Below are 23,962 nucleotides of genomic sequence, written 5' to 3' on the forward strand. Positions count from 1 at the left end.
TGCCATCCGACTTGCTCCTGCACTCCCTATTTGTCTGCTCCATCTCACTCTTCATTCCCCCCCTCCATCTTACTGTACATCTTTATACATCTCCCTACTTCCTCTTTGCCCTCTTATCTTTTCTTCTCAACATGCGCCAGTCTGTCTGGTTCCCAGAAGGGAAAGTATTTTCTCTCCACTCTGAGGAAAGGCTTGATGTGGCCATTAAACTAAGTGAGATAATGATATTAGCAGCCATTAGTCCAGGAAGCTCGCTCCATCCTGCTGCGATTCGGCGCCACACTGACCTCTTCTTAACTCGGCTCTAAAGGTCAGCGCCGGTAGATCTCATTTGTGGCTCTGTCAGGCTTTTACAGCACTTTCTTTCGGAGTCCCTGTCTCAATTTAGCAGTCAATTCTCACTCTGAAGCTCACAGATAGAATCACTGCAAAAGTGAGATTTCTCTACTCCTCACTGAAAAGGTGACTACAACTCCCAGCATGCCTGGCTAAGTTATCCAGGAAAAGAACATCTGCTTGCCTCCCTGCTCTGAGACTCGAACCTGATCATGTGATGGTGGATGGTGATTATATAGATGTGGAATTATTTATATATTCATTTATTGAATTGGGTAATTGTAACAGTAACTGCTTTGTGTGAGCAAGATTGACAGTTATTTAAAAAAAAGACATATTATGCTCATTTTCATGAGTCATATTGGTGTGCTGTGCCCCTACTGTGACATGCTTTAATGTTAAAAAAAGGTCCTATAGGGCCTATTTAATCATTTTACTGAGAGACTTTTCAGGTCAGAAAATGCAATCTTATTACTATTAGGTAAACTATATGATATTTTCACTATAAAGAGCTTATAATTGATTTAGCTTTATCAGCCTTCAGCAGCAAAAAGATCAGGGGCCTCATTTATAAAGGGATATACGCTCAAAAAATGGCGTACGCCAGTTTCTACGCAATGTTTGCGATTTATAAAATACTAACTTGACGGGAAAACGTGCGGTCCACCACGCAAACTCTAACCCATGCGTACGCACTAAGCACAACAACGGGAGAGACGAGAAACTGCGACACCGTTGGCAGAAGGAAGAATGGAGAGAAATATGTGGAAATAATATCATAAATAAAATGTTACCTCATTTATCATATATGAAGAATTCATTTTCAAACATTGATTAAAGCCAATCTTAAAATAATTAAACAAACACCTGTTTGAGACTCCTGAGTGCACACAAAAACATAACTTGGAGAAATAAATAAATACGGATATGTTATTTAAAACCACCTTGAATATGTTGTGTTAATGTTATGAAATGTTTTCTCATAAATGATGCGGTAAGCAGGAGGACAGAATTACGTCTAAACTGACGCTGTTTTGCATTTCTATAGGTTGTAGATACGAGCATGGTTTTATATACTATCACGTTTAATCGTGTTTTATGCCGTTTGCTAAGACTTGATAAGTCGCTCGTAAAACGAAGGAGGTATGGAAGCTAATATGTACAGCTAATATAACGCAACACATTAGTTGTATTTCCTTTAACTGGTGGATATAGAGTTGCTGATCGAAAGCTGGAACACAAACCACCAAAATAATTACAAAAAAAATCATTCAGATCCAGTCGTCATGACTACACTCCGGAGGGATTCCCCGATCACTTCTTACAGTTTCTCATCAAGGGGGTGTCTCCTGTCCCCGGTACAAACACACTGCCTGAGGAAGGCTATGTCTATTGTTTTTGTCATGAACCTTTTTCGGACCACTTATTTATTTATGTTGGTGACGATCCGACCTCCATGCTGCTACTCTGTTCAAACTGCATCCACCAAACAATATGATTTATCTCCACCTCCCCAAAATAACCAGAATCTGACACGGTGTGAGATGTCTTTTTTAACTGTTCTGTCGTCATTTCTGCTCTTCTTCATAAAGTCAGTCACTATTTATAGGCAAATATGGGCGTTACGTAAAGCCCGCAAAAGCTGCACCGCATTTCGAGTCGATTGTGATTTATAAAGGGAAACCGGCGAGGAAAGTGCTGTACGCACTTGTCGGAACATTTCTGTACCTATTTTTTGGATTTCTACTACGTAAGCAACCTTCCCACGTGAATCCTACGCACGGCGTTATAAATGAGGCCCCAGAGCTTTTAAAAAATGCCGTAGATTTTGGCAAATATAAAATCATATATCTTTCAAAATACGCCCACACAAAAATAAAAATAGTGTTTTCCATCAAAAACGTGGCAAAAAAGCTCAAAGGTTATTTTCTTGTGGCTTTTTTATTTTTTAGTCTGCTGATATAATCACAGTATTTACTGTAAATGTGCAACCTTTTCTCTTCTTAATCATGATGAAAATGTTTGTGATTATCATGCTCCTCCACGCTCTCAGTGTGTGGTACCGCTGAGAAGTGAAGATGCCCTCCAACTGTTCATTATCCAATTTATCATTCAAAAGTAGAATGCAAACTAAGTATGCTTGTGAACCTGTGTGGCAGCTGATTAGCATCTTTATTTTATTTCACAGAACTTCAGGGAGAGAGGGAGTTTCAAACCTCCTTCCAATGTTTTTATTTCACTGCTTTTGTGAAAAGGAAGCGCTCCACAGTAATGCTGCTTTAAAATTCATTCTCGAAAATCACGGGTTTCTGTTTTTGATTAATTCTGTTCTCGGTGTCACCACTATTTAACGATGGTTTAAGACCAAAGACATTCTCATCCCTTTACTATCCCTCCAATAGTACATTCCTGCTGGCAATTTCACAAGCCCACCTACTCATCCCGATAAAGGTTGGCAGGATGATTGTGTTGATGCTTAGAAGGAGTTCAAACTGATTTCACAACAGGGTGAGATAATCCGGTCCTGGAGCTGATAATATGCAGTGTACAAACAACCGCAGTCATTTAGTGGTTTAATATGCAATACTATAGAGTGTACTTGAGTGTTATTACCTAGTGTGGGCGCTGACACAATAACAAAGCAATGAAATGTAAATGTGAAGCTCTCAAAGCAAGTGGCGCTGAGCACAGATGCAATGCATGCAGAGCAAAGGCTCATGGGAAATGAATCATGGCATCATCACAGCACAAAGACAAGAGTCATTGGAGTGAAGATGCCACTGTCACTATGGCACGTGGATGGCACGTGAGTTAGGAAACAGGATGCCATGCTTCTTTAAAGGTGTCTAGGTCCCTTCCTTCCTTTACTTTCCTAGAGGCTAAAGATGATTCTTTACCTAATGTGATAAAGTATTGCATTGCTGATGAGCCATAACAGTGTCACGTGACCATTGTCAGTGTGTGTGTGTGTGTGTGTGTGTGTGTGTGTGTGTGTGTGTGTGTGTGTGTGTGTGTGTGTGTGTGTGTGTGTGTGTGTGTGTGTGTGTGTGTGTGTGTGTGTGTGTGTGTGTGTGTGTGTGTCTGACCTGCTGGGAGAAGCGCTGCTGGGTCTGGATCTGGTAGTGCTCCTCCGTCGTCATCCGGGCAGCGCCGGATGCGGTCGCCCGTGGCAACGTCTCCACCTCCTTAATGGATTCCATGGAAATGATTTGGGGGAGCACCTGGAAGAGCGACGTCACGTACATGAGGACACTCTTCTTGTCCGGGTGAGGCACAGCCACATCTGAAGAGCGGGGAGAAAGAGAAATAAAGTTATTTTCAAAACTTAAGGATCAACTCTTAACTGTCTTTTTTAATGCCCCCCCGTGTTGTTTCTATGTTGACATTTGCCGTTTCTTTTAAGTCTTATGTGCTAGTAAAAAATATATGTTAGGGGTTTGTACACTTGGTCAGACGAAACACAAAATGTAAAGGTGTTTTCCGAAAAAAAGGGATATATTTTTTGTATTTTCTGACATATTATTCTTGATAAAAAGTAGATTCATCAAGAAAAATAACTGGAAAAATTCTTGTTGCACTTGAAGTCTTTTCAATGAGGTTTAAAATGAACCTAAGTATGCAAAGGCCACTTAAACGAGATTTCACTGTGTGTCTTAGAGCAAAATTAAGTCGGAGAAAGTTTTCCAACGGGTTGGAGGAGAGATATAACAGAGTGATGATTTCAGGAAAAGTACTCGGGAGTCTGTGGCCTGGCAGCTCGGCCCGGGGCAGAACTAACAGAGACGGATCACGGCGCGGCCGGGAGACAGCGGATAAATGAACACCATGAGGTAAAAAGAGAGGATGGGAGGAAGAGGGTGAACAAGGGAGCAGAAGGGGAAGAAAAGAAGGCAGAGCTAATGAACTCATAGTGGTGGGTTTTTCTAACAGAGCAAGTTCACGAGAATAATGAGCGCAGAGAGGATGATGAAAAGAAACAAAGACATAGAAGAGAGAAATAGCAAAGTAACGGCATCTGGGCATAGATACATATGTACGTCAGAGGAGAGATAGATAAAGCTGGAGTCATATTTCTGATTTATCAGCATCACAGGGAAATCTAAGGATGTTATTGTTCGTCTGAGGAAGACAAACAGCCCCGTAAATAATGCCACCATCTGCAAGTGTGTGTCTGAGTGTGTGTGAGTGTGTGAACATCCCTCACTTGTTTGGTCCAATCTGTTTCTCTATTCCATCATCTCCATTTTAATCATTTCGCCAAGAATCCATGTGTGTGCATACCTATGAGGCTCTGCAGATGTCTCTGTGTGTGTGTGTGTGTGTGTGTGTGTGTGTGTGTGTGTGTGTGTGTGTGTGTGTGTGTGTGTGTGTGTGTGTGTGTGTGTGTGTGTGTGTGTGTGTGTGTGTGTGTGTGTGTGTGTGTGTGTCCTGCAGTGATTACATCTGTCTTTGTAAACATGCACTGTGGAAATGCCATTAGTTTAGATTACAAATAGTTAATCAAATGGTTCCTTAGAAAATATCTGGTTTCCACGGTGATGTTCGACCTATGACCGGGATATATCTGACAACTATATTAAAAGCAGCTCAGTAGAAACATGTCTAAACGATATTCCACAGTTTGCTGATGTGTTGTGACTATGTGAAGAACATAGTCTCAAAAAGAAGTTTGAGACATTGGATGTCAGCTTTGATCGCAGGCTAAAAAAGCAAACAAAGGCTTTGGAGAAACAAAGCAAAGACAAATAAATTCATTTCATGGAGAAGCCAGGGAGAAAAATACACATGGACATGCCAAATTGTATCTAAAATATAGAAATGCAAATGGTCAGACCTCTTCTGATCCCTCAAATTGCAGCGCTCAGTGTTCCAACTCCACTGAATGCACAGTATAGGGTATCAAATAAGGATTGTGATGTCGGCGGGTGATTGCATTATGATTGAGATATGGACGTTTGTAAATGTGTTTTGGCTTCAGCGCTTTTGTGAATGTGGAGCTCTCCTGAAAATCCCTCTTCTAAACATTTCTAATAAGAGATTTCAGAGAAAGAACAGACTGAAGAAAAAGAACACAAGGTTTATGTACAGCGAAGAACCATGGTTTGACGCCTTGCATGTGTTGTTTGCAAAACATTAAACAAGCGTCCAACTTCCCAAATCCAGAAAGCTTCTTTATAAAGCAGACATGAATATCTGAAAAGCACAACTTGTAAAGCGTCATTTTCAAGTTTAGAAAGCATGAGAAACTGTTAAAAAAGCTTAGGTTGGGGGGGGGGGGTTCATTGTGTTTTGAGCGCTGATTCACAGCATAACAAAAAAGACGTTTGCCCCACTTCTCAAAAGCAAGTAATTGTTTTGTGTCAGATCAATGTATATTCATCTTCCGAGATGTGTCATTTCAAGGCTTAAGCGGCCTGTGAGGGATTACATAGCCTATCTCTCTGGCTCAGAGCCTGAACACAGCACTCACAGGAGGGGGGGTGCAGAGGGATACTGCTAAAATTCTTATTCCCAGTTGATTCCAAAATGCCAAAATATACACATAGTGAGATTCAGAAAAAAATGTTATAGTCGTATTAAATCTTCCATATAATCACAGTTCATGTAGTTTATATTTAGAAGCATGTTGCTGAAAATTAAAGACACTTTTTTCCCAAACTATCAGTAAGTTTATGAAGTCCTTCCACCAAGGTGAACAGTTATCACCACGACAACACCCAATCACAGCATGCCACATCGTGTTTAACTGGGCCAATTAAGGTGCATGATTGGAAGGCGTGAAATACGATGAGCGCTGAAGCTCACCTTGAAAATTCTCTGCTAGAATTATTGGGGTGTGTGTGTGTGTGTGTGTGTGTGTGTGTGTGTGTGTGTGTGTGTGTGTGTGTGTGTGTGTGTGTGTGTGAGTTACCCTCAGGGTCCAGCAGTCTGTCTATCCCCATGTGTTGTTCTGCCTTATTAAAGGCGTGTTCCAGTCTGTCGATCGCAGACGTCTTCTTCTCCACTGAGGCCCAATCAAAAAGCTCGGGTCTGTGGAGGTAAAAGGGAAGTTAACAGGGATCATGTGCCCACTAAATAAATCCATCTAAATAAAGAGGAAAATCCAACTATTTAGCGTCTTCAATTACCTGGTAGATGCTTTCTCAGTTACACTTACATTCTTTAGCATATGTTAACTTAAAGGAGATAAAAGGCGTAATTCAAAGTAAAAACTGACATCGAATTTAACAAATACATATCTTGAGTGTATAGTCTTCAAACTGAAACACTGTAGTGATCTTACTTGAGCTGATGCAGTCATTTGTATTTTTGGAACTACTTTAAGTCAGCAACAATATATTCATCTACCAGGCAGTCAGTGGTTTGAGCCGTACACACTCTACAGACAAATAGTGAAAGTAGACCATAATAATTCAAAGCTGTTTGATTTAAACATTGCTCTGTGAAATCAACTATCCGTAAACAGAATGCTGTTGGCACGGAGCGGATGATCTGCAGGGTGATGGCTTTGGAGTGTGCGATCTCGCACTCTGTATTCCTGTAAGGACACAGCGAACAGATGCTCATGCTGGCTAGCCATGATTTAATTCATTATGACACGAGTCCAGGCCTCAGACCCAGACTCTCAGGGGCGTCCAGAGAAATATATCAACACCGTTTCACCTGTGCTAAACCATTCTTCCATCGATTCATCCGGCTTTCATCTATTATCCAATTACTGCTGCATCTATTTCTTCATTCTTTACGCATTTACTGCAGCAGATATCTTTGCTAGATATAAAGTATATATATTCTCACTGGCTGAAATATAAAGCTTTCTCAACTGATTAGGTTTAAACAAAGAGCATGACATTCTTGGAGTTGGCTTCCTGTAGCAGTGCGTCACTAATTGCTAGCTGGCACTAACTAACCAAATGTTGTCTTTTCATTTTCTCCCTTCATATCCTGTTTCTCTTAGTATTCAGTACTAACGGGCTGCCTACAAAATATGAAAACAAGACCACAATGTACACACAGACACACAGACACACACACACACACAGTATGCAGTACCTGTGGCTGTGGATGAGGGCATTGAAGGCCAAGCCATCATTCCAGCTGCTGGAGAAGTTAACCACATTGACCTGAGGACAGAGATAATGGTTATTAAAGGGCCAACCTGTGAATGCAGTATGACACCCACTGTCGAAACGCTGTCGCCCCAATGCTGGTTCCATTTTCATAGGTAGATATTACATCGCAGAGACATTTTCTTCTAAAATGACAAGTCTGAGCTATAATACATTGGGTTACAGAGTACTGTAGCTAACGGTAATACAAAGTGACTCTGAGCTCTTGCACATGCATGTACTCAGAAGAAAAGTCAAAAAAAGCAAAGATAAGTTATTTATAAGAACGCCCATTGATTCATTTTTGGATGTCTAGAAGATTTTAGTAATGAAAGCTAACCAACATTAGCTTATTTAACTTTTGGTTGTAATTAGGTGACTTTTTATTGTGTCCTAATAACCATATTGTATAAAAAGGTCTTACTTGATTGCTACACACATGATATTATACTAAAATACATGTTGTTACTTGAAAAGGCTTTTACAATTAGAACTAGCTGATCCCTCAACGGACAGAGAAGCTACTCTTAGCCTAAACTCAGATATAGTAGCTTGTTGGCCTCTCTTTATTTATTTGTTAGTCCTGAAATGAATTCTTTGTAATGATAATAATGATATTGTCCTTGGCTTTAACAGCAACCTCAGGCTTTTTCTGTAGATAGTTAACGGGACTTGCTCATATATTAAAAGCTTACTTTGGAGACACAGACTTTAATCCTCTTTTGCTCCTGTATTGTTTGTTTTGGGAAGGTCAAATCAAATACAGATGTTTTAATAGATAAGATTAGAGAACACTTCAAACAAAAAATGTTTAGACACTAGACTTCTACAACCTACACGTGGAATTTTTATTTGAATGGATTCATATTTTTAGGACAAGCCTCTCTGTCTTTTAGTTTCATACTTAGGGCTATACAATGATAATCATCTGATGGCACTAAACCCAGATCTGGATCACCAAGGCAAGGCAAGGCAAGTTTATTTATATAGCACTTTTCAACACAAGGCAATTCAAAGTGCTTTACAAAAAATGAAAGAGATTAAGAAAATGGCATTTAAAATCAGTCATTAAAAAGAAAAGCTAATAAAATAAACATTAAAAGAAAAAATACATGGATAAAAGTTACAGTGCTGTCAATTAAACATTAAAAGAAAAAAGTACATGAACTAATCTATACACCAGAACTAATCTATCTGTGCATCTGTCAAACCAGGGCTTTTATAAATCCATCGAAACAATTTCACTGTGGCAAAAATATTGTATGTAGTAGAGCACTAATGAGACTTGTCGCCATTGCTTTTAGGTGAAGAAAGAGTTTTGCTTGACATTTACATGGTCTATTATTCAGAGGACTATTTTTTGCTGGCGTCACAGGACTATAGTTTCCTGAAATGCATGAGAGACTGCTGCAGAAGAGTCAGTGAGACAACAGTGAGACACCCTGTGGATTGGGGATAAGACTGAGTGAGAGGAAACAGACCTGAGGGTACTGGCGCGTGTGCTGACGAACCCAACTCAGCAGAATCTTCTCACTGTTGGTCTGCTGTAGGCCCGCCATCACATCCTTCATCACATCCTTTACCTGGACACACAGACAGAGCAGGGCTGGTGTTAAAAATGAACATTTATTTCTTCACTAAGTGTACTAAAGTGCATTGTTAATTATAACTTTGATTTGACTGTGATGTAGACCCTGTGTTGTTGCAAATACAAATCTTAAATCTTAAACATTCCCACTATAAAGCACAGACAAAAAGGATGTGCGGTCAGTTGGAGTGGGATAGTAAGGCAGCAACATACACAAACAAAGATCCTGTAGAACCACAATATCTAGAGAGAACAGACATGCACAGTTAGTAGTTGGTTACTGTTGGCAGTTCCCACCAAACACACCCATAACCACTCTTTCTCACACTCATAAACTCAGACACGCACCACATTTTAAAAACTCTCCTCATAGTCACAACAACAGATTATGATCCATGCTAATATGATGCCTGGCGATGTGACATTATCATAAAATTGCCATTTTTTAAATACCTGCTGCTTTCTAGCAAAGTTTTGACGTGGCCTGTCAGTAGATCATTTGCATATTCCCACACACACACGGAACTCAGTTAGAGCGCTCACAGTCTAAAGGACATTTGTGTACACACATATCCACGCACAAGTCTGTGTGTGGTTGCATCCTCACAGGCTGGATTTTTGGCAGCTATGATTGACAGTTTTGGAGCACTTGTTCAAGGCTCAGGGGGGGGGGTGAGGGAGCGAGACGTTATACTTTTCACTGCCCATGTTTGTTTCCACTACTGCTCTTTTTCTCCCCCCACGATACCACTCAACTCCCTTGCGTTGGCGCACTGCCCTCGTGGTTGCCACACACACAACACACACACACACACACACACACACACAACACACACACACACACACACACACACACACACACCACACACACACACACACACACACACACACACACACACACACACACACACACACACACACACACACCACACACACCACACACACACCACACACACACACACACACACACACACAACACACACACACACACACACACACACAACACACACACACATCACACACACACACACACACACACACACACACACACACACACACACACACACACACACACACACACACACACACACACACACACACACACACACACACACACACACACACACACAGTTAGCAGAGCTCAGAGCAAGGGCTGGACATATGACTGAAAGAAAGAATTATACAAAAAATCGGTTCAAACAGGGTCAACAAAACAGCGGAGAAACTACCACAGACACACACACGCGCACGTGCACACACACACACACACAGTTGAACTGAGATATGTCAAGTAATAGAGTTAGGAAGAGAAACACACACACACACACGCACGCACACACACACATACACACACCAAGCCTCATAGAGGTAATAGATGTTGATGTAATTCGGTGTTGAGGTGAATTCCCAGAAAGAGGACACACACAGGTTTGTTAGCAATTCCTCAAAGAATGTGGAGTGCCGGGTAAAAAAAAAAAGGGACCCATTTGGGAGAGGTCACTGCATGCATTTCCACTTAATTGGATGAGCGCTTTGGCAAGACACACACACACACACACACACACACACACACACACACACACACACACACACACACACACACACACACACACACACACACACACACACACACACACACACACACACACACACACACACACACACACACACACACACACACACACACACACACACCACACACACACACACACACACACACACACACCACACACACCCACACCCACACTCAGACTGGCATACGTGCCCACACACAAGACGATGATAACCTCCAGGGCATAGCAGCCTTCAACAGGCAAATGTACACAAACACATTACATACACAGACACACACACATGCTATACACAAACATTCTCACTCACAGCTCATTATAGAATTGTGTTTTGCTATTAATCGCGTCATTAAGTCTATGCCAAAACTAGCGTGATTGAGACATTAGCCTCTCTTCAACTTAATGAGGAATGAAATACAATTAAAATGTATTGTAATATGAGCAGTGAAACTACAGCCTTTACATGAAGATGGTTTTAAACAGAGTCCAAAAAAGATTATGAACTTTAAATACAGCTTAAGGGGAGAATGAGCCAACAGCTATTTTGTTGTTTAATGCATTGGCAGAAAGATGAAAGCTCTATTATATAAAAAGAAAAGATTAAAGGAAACTTCTGAGCGCCCTGTACTGTTTTTGGTCACACATAAATGTGGCTGATGGATGTACTTTTCTACAAAGTTATGATGTTGAATACCTGACCTCAGAATACCCTCCTTGTTTTGTTAAGAAATACAAACAAATATGATTGCAAAGAAAAGTGCATTTTAATCATATGGTAGAAGGTGAGCATAAGAATGCAAACTAATTGTTTCTTCTGCCAAATACTAAAAGCATTCTGGCAATAAATTATATAAAATATAAAGAATAAACATAATTTGAAACCTAATGTATTACCTTAGGTATATAACCATCTTAGCTTATTATTTAAATAAACAGATATCTATAGTAAATCAATAAGAAAAAAGGTATGTTTTGCATCATAAAGAAAAAGACATTTCCAACTGTTGTTAGAGTGATACTTTCTAATAAAAGCTCTGAAGAAGTAATACTCATTGAAGCTTGTTTGTGTACACTTTAAAATTTTGTGTGGACCACTAAATAGGTTCCATTGATTTTTTCATTTTTGTAATTACAAAGTCAAATGTATATGAACACAATTTGGAGGTCAGGGAAATTGCAAAGCTTTATTTTCTGTTTTGTTTTTGACTCATTGCAGTTGGAGTAAAACTCATTGAAGTCAAGGTAACGAAGCAAAATGGTCTGCCTCTGCAGAAATATTGACATTTTACCAAAATGTGCAAACTCTTTTTGTCTCTAAATCTCTCCAGGGAGCAGCATGCTAACATATTCTTACACACACTCAGCAAATAAATACACATGACATGCATGCAAACACACACCTGCCAGTGGACAATGATGCTCCAGATGAGCCCGAGAATCAGTTTGTGATTCCCATCAACGATGTCTGCCGCTCCGATATTCACCAATTCAACCTGGGGAGAGATTAACAGATTGGTTAATTCGACATTTAGTCACTTCAATTCTCGACATTTTAAGCTATAGTGACCCCTTAAAATTAAACAATTTACAACATGAGTTGAGAGCAAATGAACAAATTGATAAACCCTTCCACCTAGCTTAGTCTAATTATAGCTTAGCAAATTGCTCCACTTTAGTATTTTTCCAACTGTGAATAAGATATTCAAGCATGGCCTGTTTTAGCAGAACTTGGCATACAAACACTCTGAACTGAAGCATGGTGTGTATTTTTCCTTGAGCAAAAATACAAGAGCAAAAGTTCAAGGAATAAATTACGTTTGTTGGCTCTTACGCAAGCTAAAAACGTTAGCACCGCATGGCTAACTAGCTTGCTAGAAAGTAACTAGATTACTACCAATTAAGCTAGCTAGACCTGCGTGCTAACGTTTTTAGCTTGCGTAAGAGCCAACAAACGTAATTTATATATTTTATATATTTATATATACAATCTATGGTGCTAACGTGTAGCTAACACACGCTAATTCCTCAAAGTATTATAAACAACATTATTGTTTGTTTAAGATAGTTAACACTCAGTTAAAACATACAGTTTTGTTAGCAGCAGTCGTTTCAGCTGACACAAACCATGCTTACCTCTTTGTGAATTGAATACCATTTCTTACACACTTACCAAAAATGAGTGCTGAATGGGCGACCGTATCATTGTAAATAACATGCTTTGTAGCTCTACATAGAACACTGAATGGAGCTTAGTCACTTCAACAAAGGGGTTTTTTATTTTTTTATTTAACATTTTAGAAGCCATACCATTATTTCACAAATAAATAAATCATAAAATAAGGAATTTAGTGTAATAAAATATTTCTAGTAGGCCTATGTATAAAAAAAATCTCATTAATTTCATCCTCTAATGACCACTTAGACTATGACCTTATGCAATAAAAATGTATAACCAATCTGTCTTTGCTATTTTTTTAAATGCATGGCGTGGTAACACACATTTTAGCTATCTTCACTTAATTAATATATTCTTATAAAGATAGACAATTATACATTAGAAGGGAAATCAAGGCAAGGCAACATAATGGCAAAAGATTAGTGGTGGTAAGGGGAAAATATACAATAAGAAAGAGAGTAAGAAGGGGTGTTTTTCTTAGACAGGAACATAAATGCATCCTGGAGGACACAGGTGTAAAGGTATGTGGCAAGTTGGAGAGGATAGAGAGAAACATGAAAGGCCTTGCAATTTAAGCATTTCACTGTCTGAATCCAACCACTGATTTATATCTAGGCTTTATTAATGCAGTCAAATCCATAGCCTTTTATAATGAACTCACACAGCGATGAAGAGAAATATATATACGTCAATCAATACATGTACTCACATTGTTCTTCTGCAAGATCTGCAGAGCACGGTTAACATTGTTGAGCGAGTGAACGCGCGAGAATCCTCTCTCCAACCTCACCTACACACAAAAACACACACACACACAGACCAGACAGTGGAGGTTATTGAGGCATAAAGAGACCTTGCTCAGGGGCATCCACATGTGCTACAAACAACCACATTACAATAAAAGTGTGTGTTTTAATGTGTCTGTTTGCCATTACAATAGGAGATGGTATCAAACAAAGGACAAGGATGATAACATCTTTCCCTGAGATAGAAGTGGGGTAGAGTGAGACAAAATAAGTGAGAATAACAAGAAGGCATAAAGACAATGAGAGGAGATTGAAGAAGAGAGGAGGGAGGGATTCCAGCAAACAGACAAGGCGCAGGAAGTGAAGAGAGCTGGAGGGGGAAATTAAAACAAGGTGGGAGTAGAAGTTTGATTACCACAGTGGGCCGCGCTGCTGTGTGTCTGTTTCCTTCTAAGAAGCAGATTAGTATGTTAATCTTGACATTTGGCATTTATTTACCAGTGATGATTTTGGTTCAGAGAGGTGGGATGGGAGGCATTATGCTCCTACTACTCCTAGCTCCTATTACTAGACTCCTGGTACTAGGATGGGTTAAAAGCAGAGAACACATTTCACTGTGTGTGCTCTGCATATGTGACCATTAAAGAGGGTTTCATCCCTCCCAATATATATATGAAGTTTAACATCATAACAGTTATAATCTACCAGGTCAGTCAGGTGGAAAAATACCATTTATTTTGTTACTAATAAGGAGTGCAATTAACATACTGGGTGAAGTGTTCTCTGACGTGGATTTAAACCTGTATAATCAGCAGAGTTATCAATGTGTAATACAAAATGTGTCATACTCTGCAATCTTTCCATATCTCCTGGAAACTACAGCAGTATACCTCTCGGGATACAAGTACAGATAGTGAGCATGTCTTGGCAACATATTGGCCCGATTTCTTTTCAATGTTTCAAAAAGTACTGATTTGTGCAAAATTGGAAAGTGCTGTATCTGGTGATGCCATGGGGAAATTTAAACAGATTTGAAAACAGTTAATTCAGACACTAAATGCATTTCTTAAATTTGATTTTTGGCCCAAAAGGAAAAAGAATGAAATGATTCAAAATGTCATTTAGTCGATTTCCCTACAGTGTTGCTTGACAGGGAGAAATACTCTTGGAAGTCCAGAAAAGCACAAGTGACCCTAAATCATTATTAAAGCACAAATGGATCCTAATATTGGGTTTTTCTTCAGGCCTCTGCAGTACACTTTGTTAGATTAAAGAGGTTTGAACTGCGATGTGTCGGTCCAGAGTTTGTTCAGATACAGATGTAATAGTGCTAACCCTATAATAACCTATTATTATTAATTCAAGCAGGTTAGTGGCATTGTTGTGTAGTTGACACTGAAACAAGAAGCATTTTCCCTCATAAATCTTCTAACATTTTTCTAAGCTTCAAGTTTTTTGTTTATCAATGACTGCTGATTTCTTATATTCTTATTCATCGGTTGCCCAGAGGAATCTTTGTCTCTTTTTGGTTCTTTCAGTTGTCAATCAATTGTACAGCGTGTAAAAAATAACAACTATTTGTAAAGAGGGCTTACAAACACAATTCAAAACACATACAGTAGAGAGTACTTTCCCACTGTTTTTCAATATGATAATTTTGTATGCTATCGTTTTAATCTGCTACTGTGAATGTAAATGCTGTTTGTGCATAAGGAGGGACACATTTGAACCATCAATACAGGCCAGGTTTATTTTTAGCAATGTGCCAAAAAATAATCAGAATCTACATGACTCTCTTATCAAACCCCTACTTTTGGACTACTAAATTAGTGACAACATGTTTGTTTCTATGTGGGTGGATACGTTCCTGATTCTACAGTATTTTCCTGTGTGTGTGTGTGTGTGTGTGTGTGTGTGTGTGTGTGTGTGTGTGTGTGTGTGTGTGTGTGTGTGTGTGTGTGTGTGTGTGTGTGTGTGTGTGTGTGTGTGTATTATACCAGCTCATGTCCTGACAGCCCCTCCAGCAGCTCCAGCAGGCGTCTTCCATCACACAGGTCTGAGAACAGATTCTCCACAGGGGGTTTCCCTGTCTGAAACACAGATATTTATGAATAAAAGTTATACTTCTGCAATATTTAAGTCTGTAAAATAAATGTTCATCAGTTGTTGGGAGTCAAAAGACACTGGCATTTCTTCAGTAAGCACAAACTGACTGTGTTAAATGTGAAGATAGCAGTTAATACCCGAGAGGCTGCTCCTTATCAGTGCTGGTAAATCTGGGATTACAAGCTAGCAGTTACTTCACATTTTTTTTTAAATGCTGCAGGCGGAGTGTCTTCTCTGGTGCCTTCACAGCCAAGAGTGAAGGGAACAGGAGCTACTTCAGTACATAAAAAATACAGTACATCACAAAATAAAAAGTTTTATTTATATTTATTTTACAGCTATAAAAAGTAGAAAACTATCTACTATCAGGCTTCTTTCTAATATCTTTGAAAGGGTACCTTCGATGAAAGAGTGCCAAACCTGAGAAATTAGTTGGCATTAAACACTTCTGGGCTCTCTCGGCTGATTTTTTGTGTTTTTGGTTAGAATTCTAAAATAAGCTCATATTTTGCTTGTATTCAGGTCATATTAGTATGTAGTGTCTCTACTGGGACATGGCTCCATGCTTTCATGTTCAAAAAGCTCTTCATTTTTCTCATACTGCCTGTGCTGTAGCACCTCTTTTCACCCTCTGTCTGAAACCAGAGCATGGTCTGCTCTGATTGGTTAGCTGGCCGACTCTGTTGTGTTAAACATCACCATTATATCTCACATATGTTTTACCTCAGGAGTGTCCACAGGGCTACAGCTCTTAACTTGAGGCTGATCAATTAGTTCAATTTAACTTGAATATTGCATCTGACCTTCACATGCCTACGCTTTATTAGAGGTGTCATAACAGATTTGAGATCAGCTAATCTGGACTAATTTTCTCGCAACACTTGATTTAGCATGGTGAGCAGAATGATTGCATTATTTGAAAATATAGCCAAAACCTAATGAAGTAAGACATTTTGAGAAAGTGTGAGAGGAATTGGCAAGACAGGAAAAGAACAAGGACAGTAAGCAAAGCAAAGCTTCATTGCTGTATTGTTTGCCAGCAGCATCATATAAAAAAAACATCATGAATCTTCCTTGTATCATTACTGTCCTTACTGTGGCAGAGATCTCCTTTGTGCATCGATCACACATCATTACAACAAGGTCTGCCACAGGAAGAAGCAGAAACTACCCACAATATAGAAAGAAAAAGGAATTTACTTTTCTATAATGAAAGAATTCTGTTATCCATCTTCTGTGGATCTTCCTATCAGTTTCCTCGTTTTCCTTTTGTTTCTGCTCTGCCTCTATCTCATATTTTATACTCCCCTTCACATTCTCTCACATCTCATTCTCTTCCTCTAATGTCTCCTCTTTTCCGCCCTCGACCTACGCCTCTCTGCATTGTCCTGAGACTCGACGTTATTGAGTTACTCTCCATTCGCCTAGGCAATGTGTGTATTTTTGTGTGTGTGTGTGTGTGTGTGTGTGTGTGTGTGTGTGTGTGTGTGTGTGTGTGTGTGTGTGTGTGTGGTGCACTAGATGCATTATCTGAGTGTCTTGTGGACTGTGTGTGGGTGTAGGTGATAAGTGAAGAACCCACAGGTGGACACATGAAGGAAAAGGAGCCAAGGCACAAAAGAGAGGCGTTTGAATATGACCTCGCTGGAAAATAGAATATACAAACGTTAAAACCATCACACAATTCTCTTTCCTTCTTAATTTTCCCAATAAACTCAACAGTTCTTTAGGTCTTTTCTGGGCTGAATGGGTAATGCATAATGCAGCTCTAGGAAATACTTGAACTTTAGAAATGGTTCCAGCACTTATAACTGAAGAATCCTCAGAAATGTACTCAAACACATCATAATCTCCATCCAGAGCAGATGCTTTCTTTTGCAGCAAATCCAATCAAAATGTTTTTTATTCTTGTTGCATCTACCTCGGATTTCTTAGAAAGATCTGCGTCATGGCAGCAGAGAGGAAGCATACAGTAAGATAGCATCATATATTATATAAAGCACACAGAATGAAACATGTGAGTCCATTTTCATGTTGTGATTTCACTGCTTTGCTGACACAGTCATGAAACTATCCCTAACTTTAAACAGAGGGAAATCAGCACAAAGTCAACTAAGGTTATAATAGCGCTATTGCGACATGCCAGTTTCTGTATAATAAAGTTGAGGATTATCATACCGTGTACATTTTCTGATATAGGGAATTGAAAAAAATAATAATGTGATTTATTAAAAAATTTTCTTATGCCATCATTCATTTAAAAAGAAATGCCAGAAAAACAGTCTGCTGTTGTGAATGATACATTGTTGAAATAAAGAATAATAACGAACAGACCCTTCTGGGTGTACCAACAGTAGTTGTGGGGGAGTTAAGGGCAGCCTGTTCTCTGCGTCTGCCAACAGATAAGTGTGAAATCACTGCTGCTTCTGAGACACACTCTGCCCCGATTTGTTTTAGCACTTATGTTTCCTTTTATCGCGTTCCAAAAACAACTGGGAATTACATCCACACACAATTACAAACACACACACACACACACAGTTTATACACATCCTACAGGTTTATCTGCATGACTATGGGCCCGGGGTGTATAGAACATGTTTTATCCAACAAAACTCTGCAGCTTATTTCTCCAGCCTGTATGTTAAAGTATTAGTCAGTTAGTCACTCTTTCTAAAAGGCACACTTCTTTTCAGTGAAGGTGATTCAGAGTACCAAGGACAGCTTTACCTTTTCTCTCCTTTAGAGGGGTTGCTGGCTAACAATGTGTCTACTGTGTTAACATCCTATGAACCATTTACTGATTTTGATAGGACAACACGGTGAACAAAGCCAGATTTATATTTGAGCGCCACTCATAAACTGAGTCTAAAAGCACTGTAGGAATATAAGATTGAAACATTGGACAATTGAATTGAGGAATACATACTTTTTATACAAAAACTGGAGTGTCTGCGTACAATGGAGAAGGTGTGAATTGCCTTCAATTTAAAGAAAAAAGCAGAAAATAGATTGTCTTGGTCAGTGTGAATGTACTTTTTTTAACACTTCAGCAGGTCAGGTTTAATCTGCTGTCAGATCACACAAGCTGCACGAGGTGAATATAACGTCTGTCAGGATTTATTCTGCTCTGCACAACTAATGAAAAGCTGTTGAGGCTTTCTCCTATATCTAAACAGACGTATGAAGGAATACCAGTGGGTGTGAATAATGTCGGAGTAATATAGAAGTAGATTTTAATAACATTTCTAGTGTGTAAAATATCTTTATAGATGGGTTATCTCTGGGTTTGCCATCCGGTCTCTATGCCAGACACGAACCCACCATCAGCTATGGTAACACATCAGAAGCAGGGCTGCTTTAAGACGTCTGCTTCTGTAATTTAATCTTCCAACTTGTCCTCTTTTGACTTAATCACAAAGAGGAATGACAAACGATAACATCATGTGATCATAAGGGCAACCTTGAATTCCAGTGATTGGGTAAACAGTACATTTCTCTTCAATCCGCCCACGGGCCACTTATCTTCATTCCACAAGTGTCTGCATTTCACTGAGATAGCAGCGACACGTTTAATGGTAGCGTCTTGTTTCCCTGGCAGGAGCCACAGGCAGATGAATGGCTGCTTTGAGTTATTTTTTGTTAGTGACAGCCAGGCCACATCAGCTGTCAACAGACTCCCGAAAGAATGACAGAAATGATGAACACTTCAAAGTTTTAGTCCAGATACTTGGGCCCCAAAACCACCAAGGTATATATCTTATTAAATTAGTAGAATATTTAATTAAATTGTCAGTTCATAGCCACAACAGCCAACCTGAGGCCAGGCAGTATTCCAGAATGGTCTCTGAGGCTAATTATAATTAAGATGTGTATTCTGTTGTAATTAATGGATACGTGTGTAGAGCATGGTTAACAGTCCAATTCAAATATGTTTTTATAAATTTGATCACACAAATAATAATTTAATTTGAATAGGCACACATTATGTAGGTATGAATTGCATGCTTTCCATTCTCACAGTGCTTCCCTGGTAACTACAAGCAATTAGGGTGCAATGAAGAAAAAACGGCCATCAACCGAAATTAACTATTCCCATTTTCCTATTGGCTGTGACGGCACACTGTTAAGCCCTGATTTTGCCGCTTCTCATGCATGTTCAATTAACTGATTGACAGGAAATGATTAAAGAGAGAGCAGGTGAATGAAATGCAACAAAGATAATGATGGTAATGTAAAAAAAAAAGATTTGATGTGGAAACGTAAAGGCTCACACACACTGAGGATGGACATAATTTAACGTTCTGGTAAAAAAAACACACGTTTTGGAACCATCTCGTTTACTGTTTTAGTGGCCTATCTTTGCCTAACAGTCATGACATGATTTAATGAAGGTCTTTAAATCTGGAATAAGGAGTCGACCATACCATCTGCAGGTTTTAGAGGGGGGAGTAGGGCTGCACCATTTGGAAAAAATACATTGAATAATATATGTTTGTAGACCAGGACTGTTCAGATATTTCACATATTTTCTAACGATTTAGACCAGTGGTTCCCAACCTTTTTTCCCAAGAGCCCCCCCAAATGACTCCTGTTGGAAGTTGCGCCCCCCCTCCCCCACACACAAGGGGGGGGGGGGGGGGGATGCGCAACAGCGGTAATTCAAGTTTAAAAGTCTCAAAAATGCTACAACTACTGTCCCAATGAATGTGAAGTATTTTGTTAAAGGAGGATGAAAGCGTAATTAAGGAGCACTATTGGAGTGACTTTGATGGTTATTGGACTCAGGATTAATTCATTTGGATTCCCGCTTATCCAGAAAAGCCCGGTTTGGACACTTTACGGGCAGAAGAAACATTTATATTAAAGAAAGAATTATACATTTCTGTCTTTTTATGCCTTTAATAGCTACTAACTTGAATTGTTATTCAAATTAATTAATCAATTACTTTTTGTATTTTATTGTAATGTAGAGACAAGGCTTTTAGTGAAAATCATGTATTGCTTGTGACGCTTTCAAAGCTTACTCCTGTTACTCACTGAGATGGTGCTATCAGCAATTTAACAGGCAGAATGCTGTGACATGTTTCTATTTAATACATATCTCTGAGGATTCCAGAGTTTCTCTTTCAGCTACGACACACATCGATTTTCCAGTCAAGGATCTTGGTAATTGCTGTTTCCAGACTGATTTACATGACTTTAAGCAGCAGCATTTTACACACTCCCAATGCTTTTGTCCAGATCATGCTTTTGTTGGATAACTAAAAAGAACATGACACATCGGAAGATGAAATCTGATATATTTAGATTTCTTTGAGATTGAGTCATTTTTGGTAAACTCTCTAAATTATTTGGACATATGGCCCTAATCCCCTTCTGTACTTCCACTATTATCCTGAAATGGTAGTATTTTCTTGACCTTTGAGAAAAATAAAAAATAGGTTAAAAGATCTTTACCAATACTAAATTAAATTGATTAACCCACGTGATCTTTTGGAACATTTTTAGGCACCAAGTGTTTTTTAATCCAAGATTCACAGCTGACCTCAGGTTTCTGTAATCCTATCATTGCATGCAGAACAACTTCAATTAGCATTTAGATTTAAAGTTGCTACCAGTTTTGAGGTCATGCTAGCAGCCTGTAGCTCTGGACACAGTGTGTGCTAACGTGTTGACATGGATCAGCAGAGCAAATGATCACCTGCGGACACAGGAAGGAGATTATTCTGCGGCACAGGTAAGCTGTCCAACACCACAACAACATGTCATGATCAAAGAAGTCATGTAATTAAAGTGAAAGCTCTGAGTGACAAGGAAGATAGGAGTCTGACCTAAATATGTAAATGCAACAGACCAGGAGATGATTTAGTTAACTTTTGAACCACAGCACTTTATTTAGTGGAGTAAATGCTTCTATTTGCCGCAGCAGTTTTCCAAAAACACAGTCAGCAGTGATTCAGTGAAAATGAGTTCTAAAACTGCTGCCTATCACCAAATCCCGTTGACAAAGCCCACTAACCTTTGCAAACTTCTCCCAATGACCTTTAAATCCACAGTACAGTAGGTAATGACGCTCTCAGTGGAAAGAGCAAGCAGCTCTGCTCCCACTCCGCTCTACAGTAGGTTGGGATTAGTTCTGACTTGGAAAAGGATCACTCAGCGGCAGTTACTGTGTGACAGCTCCTAATTTTGTGAAACCCCAGAAGAGATTCTAGTGCCATCGAGGAAGCTAAAAGGGAAGAGAGAGCACACTAAGGGCTGTGAATAGGATATGTGGCTGTATGAGCTCATTCAGATTCTTTGATATCAGTATTTCATTTCTCTTGTTTTATCCAAATGCTGTAACTGTTCTAACCCTCAGTGGATAAAAAAAGCTACCTTGAACTTTAACTTTAACTAATTAAGATTAAGAAATGTAATACACTTTTAATAAAATCTCTAAAGATGAAAAAAAATTGAATAATTTAGCTACAAAAAAGGTAAAATCAGCAAAACACTTTATTCTTTAGTGGCTCTAGTGCACTGTAACTTGTATTCATGCGTTTTATATATATATATGCTTGTTTTATGTTTATTTTATTCCCTTTGCTTTTTAATGCAATTTTATAATGTGTTTCCACTGCACTATTTCTTAATGCTCTCAATGTTTTTCATTTTTGTAAAGCACTTTTTTGAATTGCCTTGTGTTGAAAGGTGCTATATCAATAAACTTGCCTTGCTTGCCTGCTATTTTCTATCTTCACAGTCCAATATACAGACGATGTCAAAACAACATCCATGCAGTGCAAACTGAGGCACTACAGTAAGTAGATACTAATGAACGATTATCCAGTATAACCATGGGCTGTGTAATCAACATAGCAATGGGTTGATATACACATTCCACGAGGCGATGTAGAAGTGTTTTGCTTCAACTTAAAATGACAAAGTTAATGTTTACGGCACAATGTAATGACTGTAGAATAATGACATCAGCTTTTTTATTGGATCCCAATGAGCCTAGTTTTCAATATGCAATTCTGTCTGCCACAGTCTACGATCTCCTGGGGCCCAATTGATGGCAAAATGGAAAAGGGTAACTCTTAATTTGCGTTTGCGCCTATATGGTACTTGTAAAGGTAATACAATAATAACAAGGAGGCTTAGTGTGTACCAAGGTGGCAAACTCTATATTACCTCCCAACTTGTCAACGGTAGCACATTATAAATATGGAGTTTCTGGTTCAAAGTTGGTCTTTTTCTACTTTTAGTGTGTATCATCAGCATAACGATACCTGCGTTATGATGCTTTCCTCACCACCGTCTGTGCTCCCAATCCTTATCCTTTCCTTTTTGTTTCTCAGCCTCATTGTCCTCCCCTGTTCCCTTTTCTCTCCTCCCCTATCAGGGTTATTCTGCACTTTCTGAAGACCTGAGCACACAGTGACAGCCAGGGTGTGAAATTAACAACAGGCAGCGGACGCATGCTGTCCTCCCAACTCTTTCCGTCCCCTTTTTACCTCAATTCCTGCAACTTCGAGGTAAACTATTTGTCCTAACTTATGGAAAAAATACATAAATCATTATCATTATCTCTGAGACCTGAATGTAGAGAGTTTCTTTTACCACTAAGACCAAAACAAAGACCAATCTTAGTTTAAAGATTGCTGGTTAACTCACATTAATGACATAACTAAGTCTGCTCTTTTTCCCAAGCATACCGCTGCTTAAGGATAGCAGACATATGCTAAGGATAGCAGACCAATGCTAAGGATAGCAGACCAATGCTAAGGATAGCAGACATATGCTAAGGATAGCAGACCAATGCTAAGGATAGCAGACCAATGCTAAGGATAGCAGACCAATGCTAAGGATAGCAGACATATGCTAAGGATAGCAGACCAATGCTAAGGATAGCAGACCAATGCTAAGGATAGCAGACCAATGCTAAGGATAGCAGACATATGCTAAGGATAGCAGACCAATGCTAAGGATAGCAGACATATGCTAAGGAAAGCATATAGCTGCTAGGGATAGCTGACCGTTGCTATCCACTTACAAAAACTTAGAAAAAGCGGGAGGAAGAAAGGTTGGATTGGGAGGCAAGGTGATAGAAATAGGGGGGTGGAGATATAGGCGAGAGAGGAAGAGAGAGAAATCCCCTCATCCATCCAAACTCAGCGGAGCATAATGAGTACCCCATCCTAGATAGATGAGTCACACACACACACACACACACACACACACACACACACACACACACACACACACACACACACACACACACACACACACACACACACACACACACACACACACACACACACACACACACACACACACACACA

At 39.3% G+C, this 23,962-nt stretch overlaps 1 protein-coding gene across 8 annotated transcripts in view; it reads right to left on the reverse strand.

The window, feature by feature from the left end:
• dmd (dystrophin) overlaps positions 1-23,962 on the reverse strand; it is a 182,536-nt gene that overhangs the window by 101,296 nt on the left and 57,278 nt on the right. For 7 of the 8 annotated variants that reach the window (XM_034216838.1, XM_034216835.1, XM_034216834.1 and 4 more), the window contains exons 3-9: positions 15,524-15,616; positions 13,490-13,570; positions 12,005-12,097; positions 8,927-9,028; positions 7,390-7,460; positions 6,248-6,366; positions 3,423-3,619 (exon numbers count right to left, since the gene is read on the reverse strand). In XM_034216838.1, coding sequence (XP_034072729.1) covers positions 3,423-3,619; positions 6,248-6,366; positions 7,390-7,460; positions 8,927-9,028; positions 12,005-12,097; positions 13,490-13,570; positions 15,524-15,616 — 756 coding nt within the window. Of the gene's footprint in view, positions 1-3,422; positions 3,620-6,247; positions 6,367-7,389; positions 7,461-8,926; positions 9,029-12,004; positions 12,098-13,489; positions 13,571-13,941; positions 13,977-15,523; positions 15,617-23,962 lie in introns of all 8 variants that reach the window. The other variant, XM_034216842.1, reaches the window with a different exon arrangement.

Source organism: Gymnodraco acuticeps, unplaced genomic scaffold, assembly GCF_902827175.1.
Source record: "Gymnodraco acuticeps unplaced genomic scaffold, fGymAcu1.1, whole genome shotgun sequence".
NCBI classification, from domain to species: Eukaryota; Metazoa; Chordata; class Actinopteri; order Perciformes; family Bathydraconidae; genus Gymnodraco; species Gymnodraco acuticeps.